The following is a 24583-nucleotide window of genomic DNA, read 5'->3' on the forward strand; positions in this document are numbered from 1 at the left end:
CTGGTTACTGCTGTAAGATGCAGAAAATTCTTTAATTCTGAGCATCCAATAGCTGTAATAAATGACCACTTGAAAGGTATGTTAATAGCTCGCTGTTGGCCAACAGTTTTGCCTGCCTCTCTGCAATGATTGGTTTAACGATCGTGCTGTGCGATTTTGAACAAATCACTCTCTGGGGACATGCCACTCCCTCCAAGAACGTCTCTATGGCTGCCGTCGCATCATCCAGGTGGGGCTGCACATTGGTGGTGGTGGAGGGGAGTCCCCATTACCCGTAAAGCGCTTTGAGTGGAGTGTCCAGAAAAGCGCTATATAAGTGTAAGCAATTATAACAATTATTATAATTATTTAATCCTGCCCCCAGGTAATTAAAAGTTGCTCTAAAGAATTTTAAAAAGAGCAAAATAACAAAGAGTACAGAGGAAGAAGATGAAAAGCAAAGAAATAATTATTTCGATTTTTCTGTTGCCTAACCATCCACAATACCCAGCAATGCTGAAATACAAGTAACAATCACTACATTTCCATTTTCTGTTCACTCTTTTGCATCTCTTCTTCAGCCTATACAGAATATCCTTGCCATGTTCACATCTAATGAGTTGCCTTATCTTACTCACTAGGCAGCCTGATTAAATTCAGATTTGTATCTCATAGAGAGCTGAACTAAAGCAGTCAGTACTAGTGGTTTTGCCAAATCCTGTATTAACATGTGATTCAGGCAGTGACAGTATGGAGATTATTGATTTGGTTCACTGATGGGTTGTTTAATCATGTGCTGGCAGTAATCTGAGCAGCTTTCTTAACTATTATTACAAATATTATTACTCAAAATAAACCCAGAACAACCATCCACCATGCCCTTTAACAATGGCATCTTACTCTACAAGAGGAAAATGTGAAAGCAAAAACATTTGTAGAGATATAATGCTGGTTTCTGAATTGAAAAGATCTCAAATTGCAAAGGAGAATGCAACCCTCTGCACTTATTTAGCTTAGACTCTGTTCCCTGTTTGGTGACCTGGCTTTTCTTTTTGTGTCATCTGGAACCACTCAAGCTCCCTGTGCCAGATTTCTCATTCCGTGCTGCACTGAAGGAGAGGGAGGGGACCGACAGAGTGAAGAGAGGAGAGAAGCAAAGCTTCATGGAGAGGAGGGGGAGGTGGAAGAGAAGTGAGAAGAGGTGGGTGAAAGCACTCTCTGTACCTTGCGTGTGTTATTGCTGCCACCCATTCATCACAGTCTTTCACATCCTCCGTGCGCAGCTCCAGTGCCTTCTGGTTGTCGTGGTTGAAGTTAACAGTGAAGTAGTACTGCAATAAAGGAACAAAGAGGATCAGTGATTTGGGGTTTGTGCTCTTCAGGCAGAGTGGTCAGTGACTGACCTACAGACAACTCCTGGCTTGTGCGCACCCGGCTGTTTCCATAAAGTAAGGCAAATGAAACGAGTCACTGTATTATTTGAAGAATATTGGATAATGTTGTGTGGTACTACAATGCCCTTAATATGGCAACATTACATTTCCTTCTTTCATCCCAATTAAACTACTGCAATACTAGAAAAGGCATCTACTAAGGTAGACTACTCAACAAGCTAGAGAATGGCTGGAATTGTGTGGCTCACATGCTCACGATAATGACTCTACCTTGGCATAAACTCTTACTCCTGCATTGTGCAAACTGCACTGGCCTCATGCAAGCTTGTGAGTGAACTTTAAGGTTCTCCAATTAATAGTCCAACTCCTCTTCAGTACAGCTCATCACTTAGTGAAATATCTGCCGATCTGGGCCTTCTTATTCAACCTCAAACCAGCCAGTAGAATGATAAAGTTCTCTTTAAGGAAGCTTCCCAGTTGTGAAAGTCACTGCATCAATCCAGTAAACGCTCTTTGACTGTCCGTATTGATTAAAATGTAAAGTAACCCATCCTTTTACTTCAGTTTTTAAGGTTTAGTTTAGTTTAACTCTGAGTTTTATTTGAACTGTTTATCTTGTGATATGTTTTTACAACAAATTGACCTTTTTCTTTGTCATTAGCTTGACACAATCATCCAAATGAAACATCAATGTCAAACCACTATATCAAGAAAATAAGCTGCTTTGTAGAATGTCAGCCTGTCCCATTAAATTTCACAGTATAACTCAAAGCCATGACAAGAAATGTGGAAAGTGACATTTCTTTACAACAAAACTAAATAAAGACAAAACTTAGTTGTGTGCTTCTTCCTGAACAGAAAGAACAATGACTTGTCCTGTGTTACATTGTAGAGGAATGACTTTAAAAGGTACAAATTGTCACGCCCTCTGCAGCCAGAGGGCGCTCCTACTCTGTCCTGTCCCTAGTTTCCTGTGCTTTGCTGTCCTTCCAGTCTCTTTCTCTCTCTGGGGCTATATATTTCCAGGTCTCTCATTCACCTTCACTCAAAGGGTCTTTTTCCGCTCTCCTACCATACGGTTCGTCCCTTCCGACATCCGTGACACAAATGTCTTTAAATTTAGTAAAACATTAATCATACATAGTACACTCCAGCTCTAGAATTTAATATCCAATCGTATACAATAGTAAGAAAGCCAATAACTGCTATAATAACCCACAACAAAAATCTTAACATGAACAATGCTGGATATGTACAGTGTTCATTTGCAGTCATCATTCTGCTCAGAGTATGAATGAAAGAGAAATCAAATACACATACAAAACTAAAGAAGGCAGAGGCTGGTGTTGGTATTGAGTGATTGAAAATAAAGAATTAGCCTTTGGTAAAAATGTCTTTTGATTATAAGCCTTAGCAGGAAATCAAAGAAATGATTTCAACTTTAAAATAAAAAACACACTAATACAGTACATAATAATAAAGTTTATTTTATTTAGAATTGTTAACATCAATAATCTCAAATCATTATATAAAATACATTAAAATAATATATACTGTATAGTGTATTCTATTGTTCATCTATCTACACTTAAACATTCTTCCCAATCATTTATAATCATCCAATTGTGTGTATTCTATATAAAATGATGCTGTTCTGTACAGTTTTATTCTGTAGACATAGACTGCAGCATAGTGGGCAATAACTGTTGGGTTGTGGGTTCAGGTCCCTGTGGCAGATGCTGTTGTTGCACCCTCCAGCAAGGTACTGTACCCTGACAGCTGTGGTTCATCCAGCTGTGGAGATCTGTTTGCGTGAAGCATGGTCTGTGATAGACAAGCCTGCCATCCAGCTGGGGAAGTCTTGTGTTCTGTGATCACTTACTGTAACACCTTGGAAACCAGGAGAAGCTCTGGCCTGATGAGCTGTTGTGGCTTTAATACAGTGCATCTTTCTTACCTACAGTTTAAATTTGCAAGGGCACCTGTTTTGTTTTCCTGAACTGAATGAGTTCCATCCTAAATTGTCTTTTCACATGGCTGAAACCCGCCCTGTTCTCCAGTTTTTTCTTCAGATTGGATGTTCTTCAGATTGGATTTCCAGCAGGAACAGGGGGTTTTCGACAGGCACTAGAGATCTGAATTGCTCTCAGTGATGCCTCTGCTGAGTGTGCTGAAGACACTCAAAGGAAAACGTCATGCAGTTAACTGAAGTACATACTGTAGAAGTGAAGAGCATTTTTGTTAATGGGGCACCAGACTGGGAGCTGTTCCAGCTGTTCCTTAACCACAATCCTGTCAGGAGGATTGACTCTTATCATGATTCCTATACTGATACTTATCAAAAGAACAATATATGCAAAGAAAATCAGTCTTCCACCCATGCACTGCTTTGACTCAAGGTCACCATATTTTTGTAACGAACAGTTCTTTCCGGACCCTATGCAGATGACACAATGAGGAAACACTAGGGAAACGTCATGCAGGAATACGGAGCAGAAGACAGGGGGGCGTGTCCAAGGTGCGCTGGTGCACGGGGGAGGCGTGGCCGAGGCGAACAACCCGAGAGAGTAGTCCTTTGGGAATATCCAAAACACAAGGGTAAGTCCAAAACCAGAAGATCCATCAGAGCAAGAATTAAAAAACCACGAAGGCCGGGTCGGAACCGGCGGACGGGGAACAGGAACGGGAACGGGAACAGAGGTTAAAACCTTAACGGGACCAGGCGCTTCCAGGTCCCGGACTCGCACGATATGGAAATCAGGTGCAGAGCCCGGAAGAGCGTCAGCGCCTGGCTTTTAAGGTGGGCTGGGAATAGGGAGCAGGAGCATAGAATAAAGTCTTGAGTGAAAGGGCTGGAGCACCCTTAAGGAGGGGGAACTAATATCGTGACATTTTGAATGTCTAAAAGTTAGTTTACTGACATAACTCTACAGTATGTACTATGGAAACTCCACCTTATAACCCCCAAATCCTCCAATTTGGCCCCCAGTCACCAGCAGTCATTATTTGACATGACACACTACACGTTCCATGGAACCTGACAGGAACGCTGCTGCTAATTGAAAAAGAAGTGTGTCTGCCTCTGATGTCTCTACAAGCCTGGTAAAGTCTCAGGAGCCTCTGTTAGCTGGACAATTGGCCATCTATTCCCAACCCTACTCTAGGGCACTCTGCCAACTGTGCGCCACAGCCTGGGGAAGTTTTTTTATTAGGAAACACAGATCGGAAACCAGCATCCAGAAACCACCAAATCTATTTTTCAAAACCTCACCCACAGCTTATGAGAGCTATATAAAAGGTACTGTTTATTTACGGATAAAGGAACAGCCATTTAAGAACGTCATGAGTCTTTCATTCTAAACCTGCACACAGCTCTGTACCTCTTGCTCTGTGTACAGTGTGCTTCTGCACTCCTGCATGTCCACCTCCACAGCTCTTTTCTATTCATACCAAAAGCATTGAGGTTAAACAATCGAAAAATAAAACAGCATCAGTCACGAAAAAAAATATATCTCCTTCCAGTCTCCCTGCTCATCTCCCGTGAGGGAAAGTGATTAGATCCATAAGCTGGAAATACATTACATAACTATATGCTACCTGTTACCTAGCAACTTATTTCTTGGCAGATCATGCTTTGCTCCATTTTGAGCAAGTCTTAATTCTTTATGTTCTACAATTGCCTTTCCCCAATTAATTATTATTACTTATTAGTATGTTTCTTTCAATTCTAGATTAAACATTTTGTAGCAGGCATGCGATCTTTTAGGTGAAAAGCAAAAAATATAATCCTGAAAATACAAGCTGTATCTAAAACTCTTCCAGTGTTTCAAAAGAAATGTCACCACAGCAAAGTAGACTTATTCAAGACATCTGTGAATAATGAACCATATCTGTCTATCACACACAATCTATGAGTTAGGATCGACACTTCATTAACATTGAATTTAAAACATAGCTAACTGAGAAAATAGTAAAGAAAAATGGGAAACAGCATTTTTATGACATTTTGGGATTATATATTTCTTAACAATTGACGAGGTTACAGATAAGAAGGGGCCATTCTGCACACTTACAGTAGCCACATGAGTGGTTACCTTGTTCCATACACCTTCAACCCTCTGGATAAAGCAGTGACTCCTGGTCTTAATTTAAATGCAGTTTCATATAGTTTCCACTTGTGCCCCTTGGTCAGTGTTTTACTTTTCATTCCAAAAAAGTCCAAAGAAGTCCGCAGGGATGACTTTGCCAGTTTTTTGAAGATACAATACTTGTATCAGGTCTTCTCATAATCATCTCTTGTTCAGACTAAGTAGGTTCAGTTGTTTCAGTTTGTCAGTGTAGGACTTTTACTGAAGGCCCTTGAATTTCCTTTCTCTGGATGGATTCCATCGCAGCAATATATTTTTTATAATGTGATCAAAATTGTCCCCAATTTTCTAATGAGGCCCTACTAATGCCTTATCCAATTTAAACATAACATCCCTTGATATAAATTCTACTCTGTTAACTATATATATTAGCATTTTGTTTACTTTTTTATTGCTTCTCCACAATGTTTAGAAGATGTAAATCATGTGTTAAGTCTTTAAGTTAAAAGAAATCTGAAAAGTCTTTTTCAGGCATAAATGTACTTCCTTAGAGTGACTGTCACTCTGGGACGTGTGAGTGTGTATGAAAAGCAAATACAAATTCAGTTACAACTCATGTTGTATACTGTATGTCCATATATTATATTGCACAATACATCCCTGTGCATATCATACGTGTAAATAAAATTTGAAGCCACAGAGTTAAAAATGAAATCACAGCTCCACTCCAGCACAGTCTTTTGTAGCATCATTCTTGGGCTGGGTGGAAATGATCTTTGCCCCCTGTAACCTCATTAGTGCCCTGGTAGTCCTTGGTATCAGTCAGTTGTATGCCAATACCCATAGAGATTCATCATTCATCAAAGATGAATAACAAATGTAAAGAATCTCGTACCATTATAAAATCAATTAGAGATTCCTCAGGTGTCCGCTCAAAGTTTTCTCCAGCTATCAGTTCAGCTTCTGTATAAAACCTGTTCTCTAAAACGGTGACTGCTCCTTACTCACGGTGCAGCTTTAACCTTTTCAAGTGCAATTTCCTATATGTGCATCTAACTAGTCCAGTTCACTGAATATAGCTGCTCTGATAGATTATCTGCACTGCCTGCAGCGACCGCACAAAATGGAGCCTAATTTTGAAGCAGTCACAGATTCACACCTGCACTAACTACAGCCACCCACCTTCCTCCTCACTCCCAGCCTACTAATGAACCACCCAGGATTCTCATAATGTTTCATGCACATGGATCAGAAAGGGATCTTGCTTTAAAAAGTGGATTTTGTCTGTGAGGAGCTTGCATGTTCCTGTGGGTTTTCTCTGGTAGACTAGTGAGCAAAAATGGCCCTGTGATTGACAAAACCTTACTTCTGTCACCAGGACAACTAGATTGTTGATGATGGATAATGATATTGATGGTTATATGGGCCTAATTAGACAATATTTCTTAAAAAATAGACATACTGTAGAACACAGATTCAGAATGCATACAATTTTACAGGTGTAAAAGATAACTAAAAGAAGTGTGGAACAAAGCATAATTACCAAAAGAGGAAAGAAATTAAAATTGGAACGGGCAAGAGAATTCCAAGAAGAATGAATCATCAATGGACTAAAGAAACACTGGAGAGGATCAAAAGATAAGAAACAACCATCACCAGGATTCCCTTAAAGTAGTGAAATCAAAGTTCATAAACTAGATGATAGCACATGAAAACAGGCTGAGAATCCCTTCATCCAGGAACGGACTGACAACAACTAATGATGATGATGCAAGTACTATGTATCTCTTTATCTTCGCCTTCAAGCTAATATTCATCATGCCTCTAGAAATGAAGATTAAATTTATAGCTAATAAATCATATTCGTATGGTACCTAGGTTTCCTATTTCTTTTTCAGAAAGATAACAGTAGGTTAAGCAGGATTTTTTCTAACTTGTGTTCTATGCATAATTTGGTTAATGCTTCCCAGGATCCATTTTCCTGTTTTTATTTTTATGTAGAGGCAAGTAAATTTCACTACAATTTGATTGAATTAGGCTGGATACTGCAGAAATATTTTGTCACCCTTGCTCTGAAAGGCCAGCTGGAGTGAAGTATGAATTAACATGATGGGATCCTGTTCCGATAAAGAAATATTATTGATACTAATGTACCTCTACAGCACAAACCTGTCATTATCATTGATTGCTTTGGGTTTAAATCTTTTCAGAAAGGACAGTCAATAACATTCGCATATTCCATCAAACTTTGGATGAATAGAAGTTTATTACTATTTCTTTACTGGTAGAGCTCCACATCAGCTGTTCAATTGAACTAACCTGGTAAGGAAAAGTCTGTATATTTTCAGGGTCACATAAGAATGAATATCCTCTGTATGGGAAGTATTCTACAGTGAGCACGCACAGTGTTTGAAGACGATAACATTATCTATTTGCACCTTATATTCTTTCACTGAAATACTGTAAGTGACTCCATTCCACATTCCTGCAAATCTGTCTTTGCACATGATACAATCACACAGTGATACAACAATGCCTTTATATTGAGTCCTTGTGCCTTTTGAAAGCTTCTCAAGGATGTTTCATATTGACTTAGACTCTGCATGCCCTATTTATATTTCAAAGACTATTTTCAGCATTATCCATGTGCAAATTTAAAAGCATAAGGACTGTTTTAAATGACCTTTCAACCCATCTTGTTGGTCTCATTGCTGGTGGCTTATCAGGAGATATCATAGCATTTAAATATGCCCATTGCCAGCCCCAAATAAAACAAAACACACACCTGAGCAATGGCTTCAGAGCACGAAGGCTCACACGAACCTATTTTCAATTTCCCTCTTGGATTTGCTCAAATCTAATGAGAGTTCACCAGAAAACACTCTTTTAACTTCAAAGAAGGATCACCTCAAGTAATACACATAATTACAGACATGTTTCTTCTCTTTCATTTTCATAGCACTGCTTTAACACTCATCACAATGTCCTATATTTGGCTCAAACATAGATTTAAAAAAAAACTTATTTTTGTGATGACATATCCATTAACAAATAGTTAATTTGAGGGAACACAAGCTTAAATCCTATTCTGACATACATTAATACTGTACATTAAATAAAGTACACAAGAAATCCAAACTCTTAAGTGCATGTTAAGTGTATAGCAATATAAAACATACCATTTTCATTTTTATTTCATTACAGTCTTTAAAATGTGAAATGATTTATCAGATCAAAATTACTGTTTAGAAAAATTGCTGTTTGATCTAACTAACCTGGTAAGAAAGCATGATTCGTCTACTACGAATTAGCACTGCTCAGTGGAAGCAGTTACCTTACTCTTCAGTTCAGCACACCCAATGTTACAAAGGCCTGTAAGTGTCTTGTCCCCATTACTCAATTTTCAGGCCCCTTGCTTGTTAATCTTTATTAGATCCTTGCTCGAGCATCATCCACTTCTGTCTAGCTTTCTCCTTGGAAGACCTCAATATACTAGGACGACTATCAGCACAGCTGCATCTTTTCAACAATCATACTACCCTCATCCAAGTCATTAACTTTATTTTATACAATACCTTTCCTTGCACATCTCAAGGTGCTGTAAATGAAACAGTATTGTCCTAGTGCCATGGAGTCAGTCATGATTGTAGTCCTCCCCCCTTAAGGGCGCTCCGGCTCTTTCACTTCTGACTTGATTTTGTGCACCTGCCCCCTGTTCCAGCCTCCTATCCAGCCCACCTTAAAAGCCAGACGCTCACTCTGTTCCGGGCTCTGCATTGGTTCCTGTACCAGGTGAGTTCGGGACCTGTAGCGTCTGGTCCCGTTCCCCCCGACCCTCCACCGGATCCCGCTCCGGATTTTAATCCCGTTTGTCTTCGTCTCCGATGGACCGCCCGTCTCTGGACATTTGCCACATCTTGGATTTCCCTTTGGACTTTCTTTTGGACAGTTTGCCTTGGATTCACCCCCCAGAACACCTGCGCACCTTGAACACGCCCCCTGTTTTCATTCCTGAACCCCCCCTTTTCCCCCCATGTTTTCCTCACTCTACCCCGGATTGTGTTGTTTGCATAGGGTCTGGAAAGAAGGCCTCCGTTACAGAGTCACTCAGCAACAACAAATTGATTACTCAAATAAAAAGCAGTAGCTTAAAATATCCTGTCTTCTTTCTATTGCATTAAAGATGCAGAGACTCACCAGAATCACTCCTAACAGCGCAGAGAAATGAGGTGTGGTGATGAGCTTCCTTTCCTCACTGGGATGGATGGTAATGAACCCATGGAAGGGCCAAATCATGTCGCTATTCATGGGAACTCAGATGTGAGTTCGCAACGACAAAGTCACAAAAGACATTTACAGCACTTTCACAAAGTTTGCGATTTGGTGCTTAATTTGAAATTTGTCATTTTTTCCCAGAACGTCAATTAATTCATTTTGTTACCGAGATTTATCACCAGTCTAAAAAACTGGGACTGCAGTTCCCCTTTTTAAGTAACCAAAATGTTGACCCTGCAAGCATGGTACAGGTGTCCTGTCTGTGTTGAACCCACAACCCTGTTGCTATCCGTGTCAGGTTATGTTCTCAAATGGTTAGGGTCCTCCTGGTTAAACAATTAAGCTAAAATAAGAGGGAGAAAAAAATTTATGATAGTATGTATGTCTTACTAAAGAAATAATGGAAAAAGTATCACAGCACATGAGCATGTCCAGCAGAGTGGAGTAAGAAAGATGTGAATTCCTTGTAGCTCAGCTCTGCTGGTCAACAGAATTAATTAAATCCATGTATCAAACCATATCTAACTGAGATGATGACTAATTGTATTGAGCTAACAGTAAATCCAGTGAGCATACACACAGATCAGGATGGCAACAAGAGAAAGAGCTTGTTTCAGTTTTAAAAACAACTATGCCAGTTTGTAAGGTCCTTACAGATAAATAATTAATCTGATTAATAACAGCTTGAATGACAATTTAGGGACATCTGTAGAGTGACTGAAATAACTTCCAAGGTCAGCACTTATGTACGGTACTTGTGTTATAAGTGACTAAAGTAAAGTAAAGTCAGAACTAGCTCTTCTAGATAACATATGAAAATGATCCAGTTTTCATTGTATGCTGTAGGTATCCCAGGGCGGACCCTAAACCCAAGAAACCAAGTCATGCTTCATAGTGATCATTGTCAGAGGCCTAGTCCTGGTTTTGAGCATAAAACAGTCTCTCTGGTCCAAATATATGTTTGAAAGTGTAGATCACAGCCTGTCTTTCTATGCAGTGAGGTGAACGAGCGGAACTTTAGAAAGCCCTTAAAAAGCCCATCATGTACAGTAACTACACGGCTTCTGTTAGTGTCACGCCTTCAGGGTGTATTGACGAGATGATGCACCACGCTGTGCTCAGAATTTTGCTGCTATACTGTATCTCTCCCTCCACACCTGCGTTGCACAACTTCCTGAATCACAGTATCTGTAGCTCTGTACTTTTCAGTTGTAAAGGATCAAGAGTTTTTAAGTATCATATTTGGTACAGGAATTAGCTTAAGTGGTGAGTTTGTAAATTTTCAGATGATAAAATGTGTGGACTGGAGGAATCCAGAGTCACAGATATCAGCCAGGGACACTGCCTTTCCATAGAGCTTTGAGGGTGCATGTGGACGTGGCAATTCTATAGCATATCACCCCACACACAAATATCACATGTCTGGATCTCTTAATGTGTAGCAACATTCCACTGTCTCTCATTCATTCTGTTTTATTCTCTATTGCAAACTAAAACTAAGTAAAGCAGCTAATTGTTGATGCTTAGACTTATTAGAAGAAACCATTTGGATGGTAAAAAAAATTATATTGCAGAATCCTCCTCCATTTTCTCACACGTTGACCTGCATACAAATGGTAGAGTGAGTCTGATTTAAGCTAGCCAGCCATGTGGATGAAGCTGATACTCTGGCTTCTTTCAAGAAATGGCTGGATGAGATCCTGGGATCTACTAACTACCAAACAGCCCAGACAGGCCGAATGGCCTCCTCTCATGTCAAATGTATATTCTTATAAGGACACTTTTGACTCTAGATTTCCCTTAAGTAGCGATGTTGCTAAATATGTCTCCAAGTTCTGTTTTTTTTGGGTGGTGAGTATATCACAGTCTTTAGACCATAACATAGGTTTTTTTTTCCTTTGGTGAAAAGTTGTGGTTACATTTTCCTGGAGTTTTTAACAAATGTGTGTGAAGGAGGACAACAGCCATGTTCAAGCTGTCAATAATTCATATTCAATCCTGACACACAGTAATTTCCTCACCTAAATCATTTTACATACTGTAAATAATCCCCTTCTCTCTCTCACGTACATCTTTTGCATCCCACCTCCACCCAATCTCCACCTCTGCGGCTGCCCCTTGGTCACCCAGCATGGGGGCCCGATCTCCTTGTCCTCTGGCCAGGAGGTCAGCCCTCAGCCAGGCAGGCTGAGCCAAATTAATTAGGACTTGCACATAGTACAGCATGGTACAATGGTAATTCTGCTAGTGGAAATCAACTTTGAGACAATGGTTCGGAGACTGCACTCACTGAAATATTGAAAAGGTCTGGAGAATATCCATCTAAAAGAAGAACACAACCAAAGACGATTGTTTTATTGAAAAGCCTCCCTATTTTTTCAAAACCTAATGCTTAGAGGTGAGTAAAGCATGAGCAGAAGAGTAATATTAGACGATTAAAAATTTCATGGCAGTATATTTAATTTGTCTCCTTTTATGTTAAAGTGTTATAAAGTAGTTCATATTTCTCAATGTTACAAAAAACAAACTCAGAAATGACTGGACCTCCCTGTACAAAATGGACTTTAAATTACAGGCATGGAGAGAGCAGTGAGCCCACCCTCAGAGGGAGGGTAGGAGGAAAAGCATAGTGTACCCACTTCCTAACAGGAACAGTCCCCTTGAAGAGGCAGAACATCTTTAACCCAGCTTGCATTTGCATTAATAGCTGAGGCGCGATGCAAAGCCACATTGCACACTCATTGGCCCCTCCACATTGCTTTTTCAGATGCAAATAGGAGTTGCCATAGTAACTGTAGTCTCTAATGCAGTTATTTTTAAATAAGGAAAAAAGACATTTAAAAAGTGGAACATTCAGTCCAAGCATATAACCCTCCCCCCCCCCCCCCAAAAAAAAAAAAAAGAGAAACCCTTTGCGACATCATAAGGAACAGAGCACCTTGGAGGGGGCCTCCTGACAGTCTCAGCCTTTGACCATTTGCCCCCCATTAGCCAAAGAGATAATGCTGGCTCTTCAGCCCAGTGATTACCCAGGTTGCACAAAACAAGACGATTTGTAATTTCTATACTGGGGCCATTTTTCATTGTCTCTTGATGTGGTATCTGGATGCACTGGGGGGGGGGGGATGGCTCGATATTCACCGAAACTTCAGCTGTTCAGATCACCCTCTTTCTCACACACCGTGCTAAAGAATTTTAGAGCCTATAGTTAATTCTCCAGCTTGTTTTTGTCTCATTATTTTACCAAGTAGTCTAGCTCAATCAACAATAAATTCTTGTTTACCATGCTGGGACGCAGAATCAGTTGTGTTTATTACAGCTGTATTTACTACAGCAATCTGAAGGAAGGATCTCCCTCAGCAGTTTGACAGCAGCACATTACCTGGAATTTGAACCAATGACATTGCTCAGGACCACTCCCTTGAACTTTGAAAGCTTGTTTAGTTTTTAATGTGTTGTAAGTTTACACTTTCTAAGAAATCTTTGAAAGTAGTTGTCTGTTCTGAGTCCTGTGTTCTGTACATAAATGTTTGATTTGATTGTAACCACTGTCAACCACCATTGGTTGACACATTGGTCATTTTCTTTCTTACCATAAACCCGTGAAGAGCAGTCTGTGGTACCCAAGAGCTGCTGGAACATGGCTCACCAGCCTCCAGTGAGCACTACACTCCTCTCTGCTTCTTCTCTTTTTGCCTTCTAGAGGCCCTGCTCTTCTCTGGAATTCTGGGAAACACTATATACTATGAAGTGATTGCTGCAGTGACATAATAACTAGGTTTATAAAATCCTTTTGTTGAGTAGTTTACATAGAGGATGGAGTGCATATTAATTTTGGATAGAACCTTCATCAGGATTTTCTTCATCTGAAATGAAGTTGACATCAGTACTGTTGTTGAGGATGTTGACCTGAAACTCTGGACTGATATTTCAGTTATTAATAACATCATTATTTTGATGAATGTATGAAATTAACATATGATTATTTTTGTCAGCTTGGTGTGTTCTCCGTACCAGAAACATTTTTCCTTGTGTGGAACATTGACAGGTTCGAGTTATTTCTCTATCTGATGCTAAAACAATTATCAACATCTTTATTTTGTGAAAATTGAAGTATTGTATCCCTCTCCGAACAAAAGGCTTGATAAATGCTTTTATATAATCACAGTTAAACTACTGCCATTGCTAGGGTGTTGAATAAGCTTCAATATATCCAGACCTGAACTGATAACTAAAACTACTGGCTACACTATGAGATTTAAGGTACATTTTCAGATGTCCATACTTGTCTTTGAGGCACTGAATGGTTTAGCTCCATGCATTTTTGAAGTCTTATTTGATGAGTACAAGACAACTTAATCATAATCATAGTTCTGCTGACCTACAGGTCATTTTTTTATCAAAAGCCAATCTCCACACAATGAGAGGCAAAGCCTCCTTGTTCAGCTCCATAATTGTGAAATGCATTACTTGAATCCATTAGAAGACTGGATGGGCATTTTTACAAATGGCTTAAAGATTTGTATTTTTGTGACAGGGTTTAATGAACATTTTGTTTTACTCTAAGTTTTATCTGGCCAGTTTACGGTGTGATGTTTTACCTCTCTTACTGTCTTAATTATGTGTTTTATGCATGCACTGACATACAGTACTTCCAGGGTTTTGATATACTCTTAAAAGTAAAAAAGATTATTGAGTATTATGTGAGCAAGATGCAAGCAACCAAATTGGCATGGTGTGGAGATCTGCACTTGTGCACTTTTCCGCACTTTTTATTACCAGTATTGCCATCGCATGTCATTTATCCTAACAGGGCTCTGTTCACGTATTGCTTCCCGACTGATTGCATCTCTATTGCAGCATCAATACAAGACCTGCACTATGTCCATGGATAAGCTAATACTAATACGCTTTAAAGACTTGATAAAGCAGAGGAAACAAGTATAGGAACATGAAACACGGCCCTTGGTGTTATAGCAAGATAGCTCTCTCTCACTTTTAAACAGTTTTAATTTAAAAGGACTCTGATGCTTAAAAGAGATGCTGTCAGCAATAGGTTCTTGGTGCTAGCTTAAATTCTCATTGCAGATGAGGGGAGAGGTTGCTCATTTGCCAAAAAGGCATTGATTTGTTTGTATTCTTGCTCGTGATGAGCCTTTCTAATGAAACTGTTTATACACTGGGCAGATCAACACGATTAATGGACGTGCTTGTATACACTTGCAGTAAAAAAAAAACCATCACACTGATTTTTTCGAGCTCCATGTCTTGGAGTCTGTCTTTTCTCCAGTTTATGTTTTGGACGTGGATAAACAAAAAAAGTCCCACACTGAATGACTTTTCCAATATGTCTGGGACAGCGAGTCAGCTAGCTTCTCCATAACAGGTTAAGGTTTCCTGCCTTCTAGATAAAATGTTCTGCTAAAGGTGGTTTTAAGTGCAGACCATTACAGATGCTAATAATATTAATAATAAAATAATCACTGTCACAGAACTGAATATTCACATTGTTCCTTTCAGTAAAGAGAAGGAGTGGGTGGTGGATGTGTGTGTGTGTACAAAGGACCAGAAAATATACTTTTTCTTTTACTTTATTTATCAATTAATTGTACAACTCAATCAATGGAAGGGTGATTATTCTTTTGCTCCTGTGAAGCAGCTCTAATGCCCTTTTAATTAGAAATGCTGACAGCCCTTCAGCCCACATGCTGACAGTGCATTGGCTGAGGGATCTCCTTGTCCTTGGCCTCTCTGGGTGAACAGACCCCCCCCCGCCTCTCCACACACCCCCAGTCTCACACCTGGTGCCCCTTGCCTCCAGGAGAGACGGGCAGGGACCGTGCCTCCTGCTCTCAGCACTGCTGTCACTTGAGCATCAGTCGAGGGCTCTTATCTCCAGCCCCCTGCAGTCCTCTAAACTCCCGACACTCTGCAACCTGCGGGGCAGCAACTCCTTCCCTCCTCATTGCTCAGTCTCTCCCATCGTCCAGACCCTGCAGCCAGCTGCAGAGGGGCACCTCCAGGGGGAGCCGCTCCTTGTGCCAGGCTGTGTCTGCACTGTCCAACATCTCGCCTGTCTCACAACAGACTACCGCATATAAACAAACTGTCTGTGCAGACCTTGATGTCAAGTAAACTCCCAATGAACACTGATCCCCTCTTGTATTATTCCAGCTTTTAACTAGCTCCTTGGATTATGTCAAACCACAGCCTTGCATGATATGAGACAACAGAAATCACTCGGTAGTCTCAGGGCAGCCTTTCACTTTTTTTTCCAGTTTAGGTACAGATGGATTGTGGCAAAACATAACTAACATGAGGGTGTGCTGTCACCTGCTATTTAAAGGAGGGAGAGACAATTTAATGCCCTTTAAAAAGGCCCAGGACACAGGCAGACACACAGTTAAGAGTCCGTGGTCTGTGTGCTGTTGCAAAATGAGACCAGAGCAATTTCCAATAATCGAGTAAACAAGCCCTTAATAACCTATCTAACGAATGATTCTGTCCCAATATTGGATTCATTTTCACCATGTGTCAACACAGCCTCTGCTGATTGTTACAGGAGACACATTTTTCACACTCCGCATTTAAATGGATGTTTTTGCATGTAGTGAAGCAGGCAGACAGGATCTGAAAGGCATTTTATTGAAAAGAAGCACTATTAGAATGTATATTGTTATATTACTCAGGGGCATACAAATATTATATGCATGTAAGCTGAAAACTGTTACATAATGTATAATGTACTAAGAATGTCACACAAGCAGTGCTTCACTTTATAAAAGTGTATTTTACATTTATTTATTGTGTAACATTTCACAGAATGGCTGTTTGAAATAGTGCAATGTGTGGGGTTTAAGGTTCTGTTATTCAAACATCTCCTTTAGTTTCTATTAAAATCAAGAGCTATGTGTACCCCTCTACTTGATATCGTACCTATTTAAGTTTTTTATGTACTTTAATGCTACACTTTTTACAGTGTCCTGAAACCTATTGTTTTGGAACCTATTGTTGAGCATTTCACATTTGCCCTGCAAAACCCTTTTAACACATGATAGTCTATTTCTGTCGAAGACAATTGAAGACAACAGACTAGAGAAATGACAAAGTACGTGGACACTATAGCAGATAGCAGCATTTTCTAAAATTAAGCCATCTCAGAAAAGGACCACTACATGCTTGGCTGGATTAAAAGAAACACACTGATTATAAACATCTCGAATAAATGGTTTCTTGTTTTGGGCTTTAGATTGACCATGTCCATGTACTGTAGGACGATATTAATATAGAGGATTATTAAGACTGGAAAACAATATAATGGGAGATCATTGCACATTTCCCGCCAGATGGCACTCTAGAGACTCGTCCAAGTGCATAATTAGACTTTATTACCCGTACAAAATAGGGGAACAACTATTTCCCGAAAAATCAGAACTTAATTAGCTAAGCAACGTTTATTTTTATGATATCTGAAGCTATGATTTACATACGTTCTTTTGACTTTACTGTGGCGAGAATACTTTTGAATTAAGTTCATTACAGTTTAATTATGCTAATTAAAAACAAATCGATTATGTTCGTTGGAAAAGATAGGCGAGTGTTTTTTTTTTTTTATCCAAACGTGTCCGAGTAAGTTAACGCACTGAACCAAGCAATTAGATGAGATGTCACATTCATCGATGTTTTGATAAGAGCTTTTAACCTGAAATTATTTGTACATTTATACAGTTCCTACACGTTTCCTAGAGGGTCTGGTTTTCTATCAGTTGATGTAATTACGTTAAGCCACAGATGAATTTGCTGAACTGAGGTCAGGCACGAGGTTTGCGGTTCCTCTGCGTCGCCTTGAAAATCAGAGCGCGCGGCCGCCGGAAACCCAGTGAGCTCAACGCACATCACTCAGGACGAACACAGGTACACGTCTAAGTGCGGCACAATTACAAAGGTCTCCTGTGGACCTGTTTCTGGGCTGCTCTGCCTGCGCCTTCCTCGCATTTCATTGCAGTGGCAGCGGTTTGCAGGTGTCTGCAACACACACGCACGCATCAGATCATCTGTCCCACATGCAATTAAAGGTGGGGGGAAATCAAGACGTACAGGCTCTATATTATATTCACGAAAATAAACTATGATCTATTGAATGTATATACTTCTTGAAAGCTGGCCACCCCCTCCTCCTCCCTCAAGAAAGTAGAAATATACAGAATAAAAAAACCGTTTAGGTTTCTTGCATCGACGCCTTCTTACCTGTTTTTCTAAACATTCCTTGGCTGAGAGAGACGGTTTCGGCGACGGTGCCCTGTCACAAACGCATCCTTCCAACAGGTATAATCCTGAGGGCCGAGAGCTGGAATCGTTCTCAAAATAAAACAACATATTCTGCAGCAAAGCGAACCATTTGGTGTGCCATTTTGTGTTGTCCGAGCTCTTCTTGCTCAAACATCCTCGCCTCGTGCCGTCCTTCTTTGCCAAAAGACCCAGGTAGGTGACATGGCCATCATTAAGTCGAATTCCTTTCTGCATTTTTGTTCTGGAGCCACTGGGGAAAAAGGCTTGTTGATCCTTACATCTTCTCCGTGTCAGATCTCCAAATAGATGTGCACTTTCTTAATTAGCAGGAAACTATAGCCTGCCGTACCCATCCACTGGAATCACGCCACTGGAAAAAAAAAATGATTCTACCATCCAAAATATGAGACTTGAATTGGCTGAATTTCCAAATTCCACATCTCTGGCCAGATCATAACGCTCACAATTGCAGTACAACCGTGCCACTGAGCAGAATAATTTGCTGGGTGGCTTGTCGTTCTCTTGCTAAAGTCTTAACAGAATCCAGAGCTTACAGTATTGAGAGAAGCAGAGCAGTCATGTGATATGTCTCTGGAAAAGCGAATTTCAGTACCTCGGACAGCGAAATCCACATTGGCGTGAACTTGGCGTGTCGAAATGTCACGGACTTGGTTCGATCGAACACCAACGAAAAGAAAAACTTTAAAAATCTGATCCAGGCACACTCGAGGTAGCCTGATTTTGACGTGATGCATTTTTACGTGCCGGATCCGATCGTTGGAGAAAACAGTCGAGCTTTCAGGATGAATACACTTAAAATCCGCATCATTTCACTTGTCTCTTCGTTGTTTAAAAAAACATTTATCTCAGTCATATGTCCTTATATATATATCGCATTTCTAAGTGATGAATACCACATAACGCTTATTTGTGTAAAAAAAATTACGGGACTTTTTCATACGTGTTTTTAAAAGATATGATCCCCATTATAAAACAACGGGTCTCTCTATAATCGGAGAGCTACAATAAAACTAAATTTATTTTAGAGAAAGCATATAGTATTATAACTCAATATCTATCAGATGTTTAATACTTTATATAAACACCGTGAAAAGCGAACCTCAGGTAAGGAGAACATTAGCTTACACGCCTAACAGGCTGTGGGAAACCTTAATGACAGTTATTCCGTTTTTATTTTTAGAAGCTTCTCGCCCACGTATTTGCCTTGCCTTTATTACTCTTCGTCCTATCTGATTCAAGGAGAATAATGTCTGTGTTGTTGCTAAAGGCGTTCTGTCTCCTCGTTCTGCACAGCCCATAATAGTAGCCCGATATGGTAACGATGATCAAGATTTTACCTCAATACTTTAAAACAAATAGAGCTTGAATATCTACTTCCAAGCAGGAACTGTAATATTTATTTGAGATATCCACGGCAAACAATTAATTGCATGGAAGTGGATAGGTCAATATTTGGTATGCAAACGATGGGGCTTAATAACGCACACGTCTGTTGTAAAATGTGTTTCCAAAGTAATTGTCTGACCTTTATTGCTCGTTTCACTCCTCTTACTATCTAGTTTGTAATTGTTACATTCTCTGGGCGCTTTGCCTGAAACCAGCACCATGACGACAACAAGGTTAGCTGTGGAAATTTGCACCTTTTCAGTTAAAGAGTTTGTAAAACCAAGATTTGGTGTTTTGTAAATACTGTACTACGATGATACCGATGTCCATGTCCCGGAGAGTCACAAACCTTTCTAGTTTTCATTCGATATAAGTATTGAGTTAATTCACTCAATTATTGCATTAAATTAGTATAAATTAAAACTGATTTTAATCGCTGGGGATGTGAAAACACTAGGGGTTTTAGGAGCACTTGAATACACTGATATTTAAGTCACTGGGTTTCGCGTGCCCGCTTAAATAAGAAATGAATCAAAGTCCAAATAATAATAAAATCTGCACAATATTCTGACATGGGGTGAAATACAGTTGATTTGACGCCATAGCAATTGTTTCTCTTGAGACAATACAGTCTGAGCTTGAATGAAAACCAGAAACAAATGCTCACATCCGTGACCAGGGTGCCTGGTCTGAACTAGGAGGCGGTGTTCTTCTGATACAAACGGTCTTATCTGTATTCAATGTCTTGGACTGCAAAACTTTGTCCAGTTCCTATATCCTAGTTTGTACATTGGCTCTGTAGAGATGCAATGGTAACAGACGTGCTAGAACTTGGAGATTGTTACAGATTCTGCGGATTGTAGAAATTGCACTGGGGAAAGTAAGTTATCTGTTAGGTATCCGGTTCGCACTAAGTACATAATTACATAATACCGTTTTTTTTAGACGTGAGTAAGCATGCTTCTCTTTGCTTGTCAATTTCTGCCATTTTACCAACACAAATGCAGGGACAGGTAAATCTACGCTATACGACGGAAAATTGAACTCGAAGAGTAACGTCCCGTTGTAGATTGCCTTGTCACAGTCTCAGCCTGACGCGCATGTTCCCCTACAGCACCATCCGTCCCTGAACCAACTGCTCGAAAGATGTAGAGCTCCAGTCTGTTGCGCGACACGGGCTGCTGGCTACGCCCAACAAACGGTCATCCTCTTATATACTGTACATACAGTCCAGATCCAGCACACCTTTATGTGAACATATGTTAGTCATAATGTATTCGTCCATATGATTACGTCTGATCTAAATCGCACTGTGATAGTGAAGCAAATTGGATTTAAAGGTTTCTTACAAGACCTGAGAAATTGTGACATCTACTTAACTTGAGATTGAATATAGAATGTATATCAATTCTTTATTACACTTGAAGCTCCAAATCAGATTTTTACATGCACAGAGAGAACGATACACGTGTGTGAGACGATAATAAAAGTGGTGTGTTATATACTATGGCTTTCGACACCCAATGGGAACGAGCTTGAATACATGTGTAACGTTCGAATACTCTAATTGAAAACACTCTTGTTATCATCAAAAACACTGTTTCGACGTGGGTTTATCAGTTTACTTATTTCTGAGTCATTCTTTATATACAGTAGCTGATTGTATCCATGTAAGAATCGATCCCACAGCAGCTAGTGTTTGCCACAGTGAATTAGTGCCCAATGACAACAGGCAGATATTGGCCAGTGTGGGATTATTTGGTGTGGCTAATCATGGGCTACTCACAGACTGGACAAAGTTGACCCCCTCCTAGAAATTAGAGCCTTTCTGATGAATGTCTGGACTGAACAGCAGATGCCTCTGCTTTCCTTTGAAGTATGTTCTTAGGGGTGCCTGGAGGTCGCGGTGCACCACGCGACAGTTGTATTCCAAAACTGAGTCACTCAGATGTCAAAATCCCATGCCCAGAGAACTTCAACTAGAGTTCGCGGAAATGCTCAGTGGACACCCCAGGTAGGGTAAGGATCAGCATTTCCACACTACTCAGAGAATTTTTATTTTCAGGGATGGATTTTTAGCGCAAATCAAGTTGAAGAAAAGTGGTTTCGTGAAAATCGCAGAAAATTTTTTTTCAGAAACTCCGGGGTGCCTGGAGGTCGCGGTGCACCACGCGACAGTTGTATTCCAAAACTGAGTCACTCAGATCACACGAGTACCAAGGCATCCTTGAAACTCATTCAAATGCAAGTGCTTCTATCTTTTTCCTTGATTGTTTCCCACTCATTCCTTTTGGTTTGGGGAACATGTCAAAATCCCATGCCCAGAGAACTTCAACAAGTTTGTACAGCGATGCGTGCTTTCTTAATAAATTTCTTAATTTAACAATGTTTGAAATCTAGAGTAGTTAAAAAAATTAGCATATACTAGTGTAGAAGTTTAGTATTCTCTGAAGAGGATGAGCTTACCTAGATGGTCCTCAGAATCTTCAGGACTGCTCCACACATACACTGTATGTGTCTTAACCTGTTCCATGTTTTAGATCATTGCCCGGAGGACTATCAGTTCTGTATAACTGATATTTAACTATAAGCTAAATGTATGAAGCAAAATTCGAAATAGTATTGAATTGTTAACGGCGTGAATGTTCTATATGAGTGTTAGTGGAGATCAGTGGCATCATATCTTGACATCTTCCATATTAAGCACAAGCGGGTAAAGCCTCCTAAACAATTTTATCTGCCTGCTGATTTCACCAGGTGCTGCAGTTGTATACCAATACAAGCCCTCAGTGCCCTCTTGGCTTATTGTCTTCATTGTCTGTTTCCTGGCCATGTTCCCAGGATCTTTTTGGTGTCTCACTTGAGGTTGACCATCATGCAATGCCTGTACAGCCAGAGAGGAATGCAGTTTTATTTTGTCATGAAAGCACACTGTTTTCCAAACCTAGATGCCATGTTATAACAACAACAGTGACATAATCTGACTTTAAATAAGAAGAGATGTGCAGAGAGGGATACTAATGTGCAGACAGGATTATTAAAACTGTGACACCTTCCTATTTGGAGGCAGAAGCATTGCACCAGGCAATGAACTTTAGTTTATTCCATGTCTGCTTTTCTGCTCTGTCCTTGGAAACATCTGATTTAATAATCACAAGCAAAGCAGCAGAGCAGAGAGGCCTTTTTGAAAGCAAGTAACACTTCACCAGGACCATTTGACAAATCTGAATATTCATCTTAGACATCACAAACCTTCTATATGTACTGTAAGTCATTATCATTGGATGTAATATTCTAGTAATATTCTAGTTGCAAATCAAATGACTTATTCTGATAGAATGAAGGGATTTTTATTTTCCACTTCACAGAAGATGCATTGAATTCTAAGCTTCTGCTTGCCTTCTCTGCTATAGTGCTGCCTCCCTCAGAGGTTGTACTTAAGCTTATGCTAATGGCCAACCATCCATCAGCCTCTCCCATCTTTCCCTGAGCCAGCACAGTGATTGTACATAAGAGTAGAGACAACATATTTAGCCCAATGTCAGCTGACAGCACCAGGTCCATCAGTTTACCAGTGGATCCAGAACATTATAGGAGCCATGGTTTAATGATCTAATTTAAGTCAGCTTATATATTTATTGTACATGTTTGCATTCTTTGATATTTGTTCTCTGCTAGTTATGGAAACTTACAGTATGAGGTGTTTAAAAGAAAGAAACAGTAAAAGCAAATCACCAGAATTGTTTCGACAAGTTCTCATAGAAGCCAAATAATACATTAGTATTTGTGTATAGAATGCTTTCTGTCCATGTCTGCCCATGAATAATTATACCGAACATACCCCATTAGTGGATTATTTAATATAAGCATTTTTGGTAGAATCCTGAAGGATATACAGTACAGTGCCTGGAGCATCCACTGCATGAATCCATGAGGCATTTAAAATGTCCTGCAAGATTTGTATGCATGGATCTTGTGGAGATTATTTTTCACTCAGGGAACTGTCAATTATGTTTTTTGCAACCACATTGCTTGCCTTACACACTGACTTACATATTTTGACATCATGGCACAGCCATACAGATGCTTGTGACAAAGAGAAGGTTTGCAGGCACTCTCCTCCCAGCCTGCCTGTCCCCCTCCAGGAGTGCCACACTCTGCTCATTAGAGTGACACTCTGTGCAGGTTTGTATCACACCATGTACCTGCACTGCTGTGCAGCAAAATATTATTTTCATGCTTCAGGCGCTGAGTATCATGTATGTTGACATGTATTGTATGTTGATACATTAATCGCTCCTATTAAAAACATTGCACTTGTGAGGTGTTAATTTGCTTTTAAAATGATTGCTACTTACAATAGCAAACTCCCATCGCTCTAAGGAACTATAGAAGAAACGACAAGGGTGCAGTAGTAATTCACTGCATAGAAAAGAAAATCTAAAGCTGAATTACCAGCAAACAGGACTATATTAGAGCCATTTTACAGAAGTATAACTGCTTGAAAAAGACCGTTCTAAAGACCGAATCTCAAATTCTTCCATAAGAATTCAGAATACTTCTGAATTCTGTCTCACGGTAAAGCCAGCTGTTGAATGATGCTGGAAAATCTGGTGCCACCCCCCTTTCTGGCAGTATACTGTAAAATTTAATTACAATTGAGCCCAGCTCCCTGCAGGGCAAGTCTGGTGTTGAAATAGGTTAGTTGTACCGTATTGCCTTTTGTGAAGAGCAGCTGGTTAATGGAAATCAACCCTCCTGGATCCTGGCGATGGATCGTAGCTTTTCCCCTCACAAGGACTGGGAGATGAGTATTGGAGCTTAACTCTATTCATGTGTGTATAGACATCCTTAGTGGTGGGCTGATCTGAAAAAGAAATAGAGCAAGGAGATAGTGGCTAGAAGCCAAATTTGCAAGCACCCTTGTTTTTCAGCTCCATCTGTGCTTGAAATTACTTAAATGGACTAATTAATTACCTAATTCAGTCAATTTAGCATCTTTTTAGCTCTGTGAAAAATTCATTAGGTCCAGTAAAACAAGTAGAGGAGAAGGCTTTATGGAAGAAGAACCTTGCACCACTAATCTTCTTCCAGGACAAGACCCTTTGTATATTGTACATAAAACAACACTAGGCTTCGTATTTAATACAT

At 39.9% G+C, this 24583-nt stretch overlaps 1 protein-coding gene across 1 annotated transcript in view; it reads right to left on the minus strand.

Annotated features, from left to right (window-relative positions):
* rasgrf1 (Ras protein specific guanine nucleotide releasing factor 1) overlaps positions 1 to 19170 on the minus strand; it is a 50337-nt gene extending 31167 nt beyond the window's left edge. The window contains exons 1-2 of the mRNA XM_015343645.2: positions 17984 to 19170; positions 1204 to 1310 (exon numbers count right to left, since the gene is read on the minus strand). Of these exons, the coding sequence (XP_015199131.1) occupies positions 1204 to 1310; positions 17984 to 18259 (383 nt within the window). The 5' untranslated portion in view covers positions 18260 to 19170. The remainder of the gene's footprint in view (positions 1 to 1203; positions 1311 to 17983) is intronic.
* Positions 19171 to 24583: the final 5413 nt, after the last annotated feature.

Source organism: Lepisosteus oculatus, chromosome 5 (assembly GCF_040954835.1).
Source record: "Lepisosteus oculatus isolate fLepOcu1 chromosome 5, fLepOcu1.hap2, whole genome shotgun sequence".
NCBI classification, from domain to species: Eukaryota; Metazoa; Chordata; class Actinopteri; order Semionotiformes; family Lepisosteidae; genus Lepisosteus; species Lepisosteus oculatus.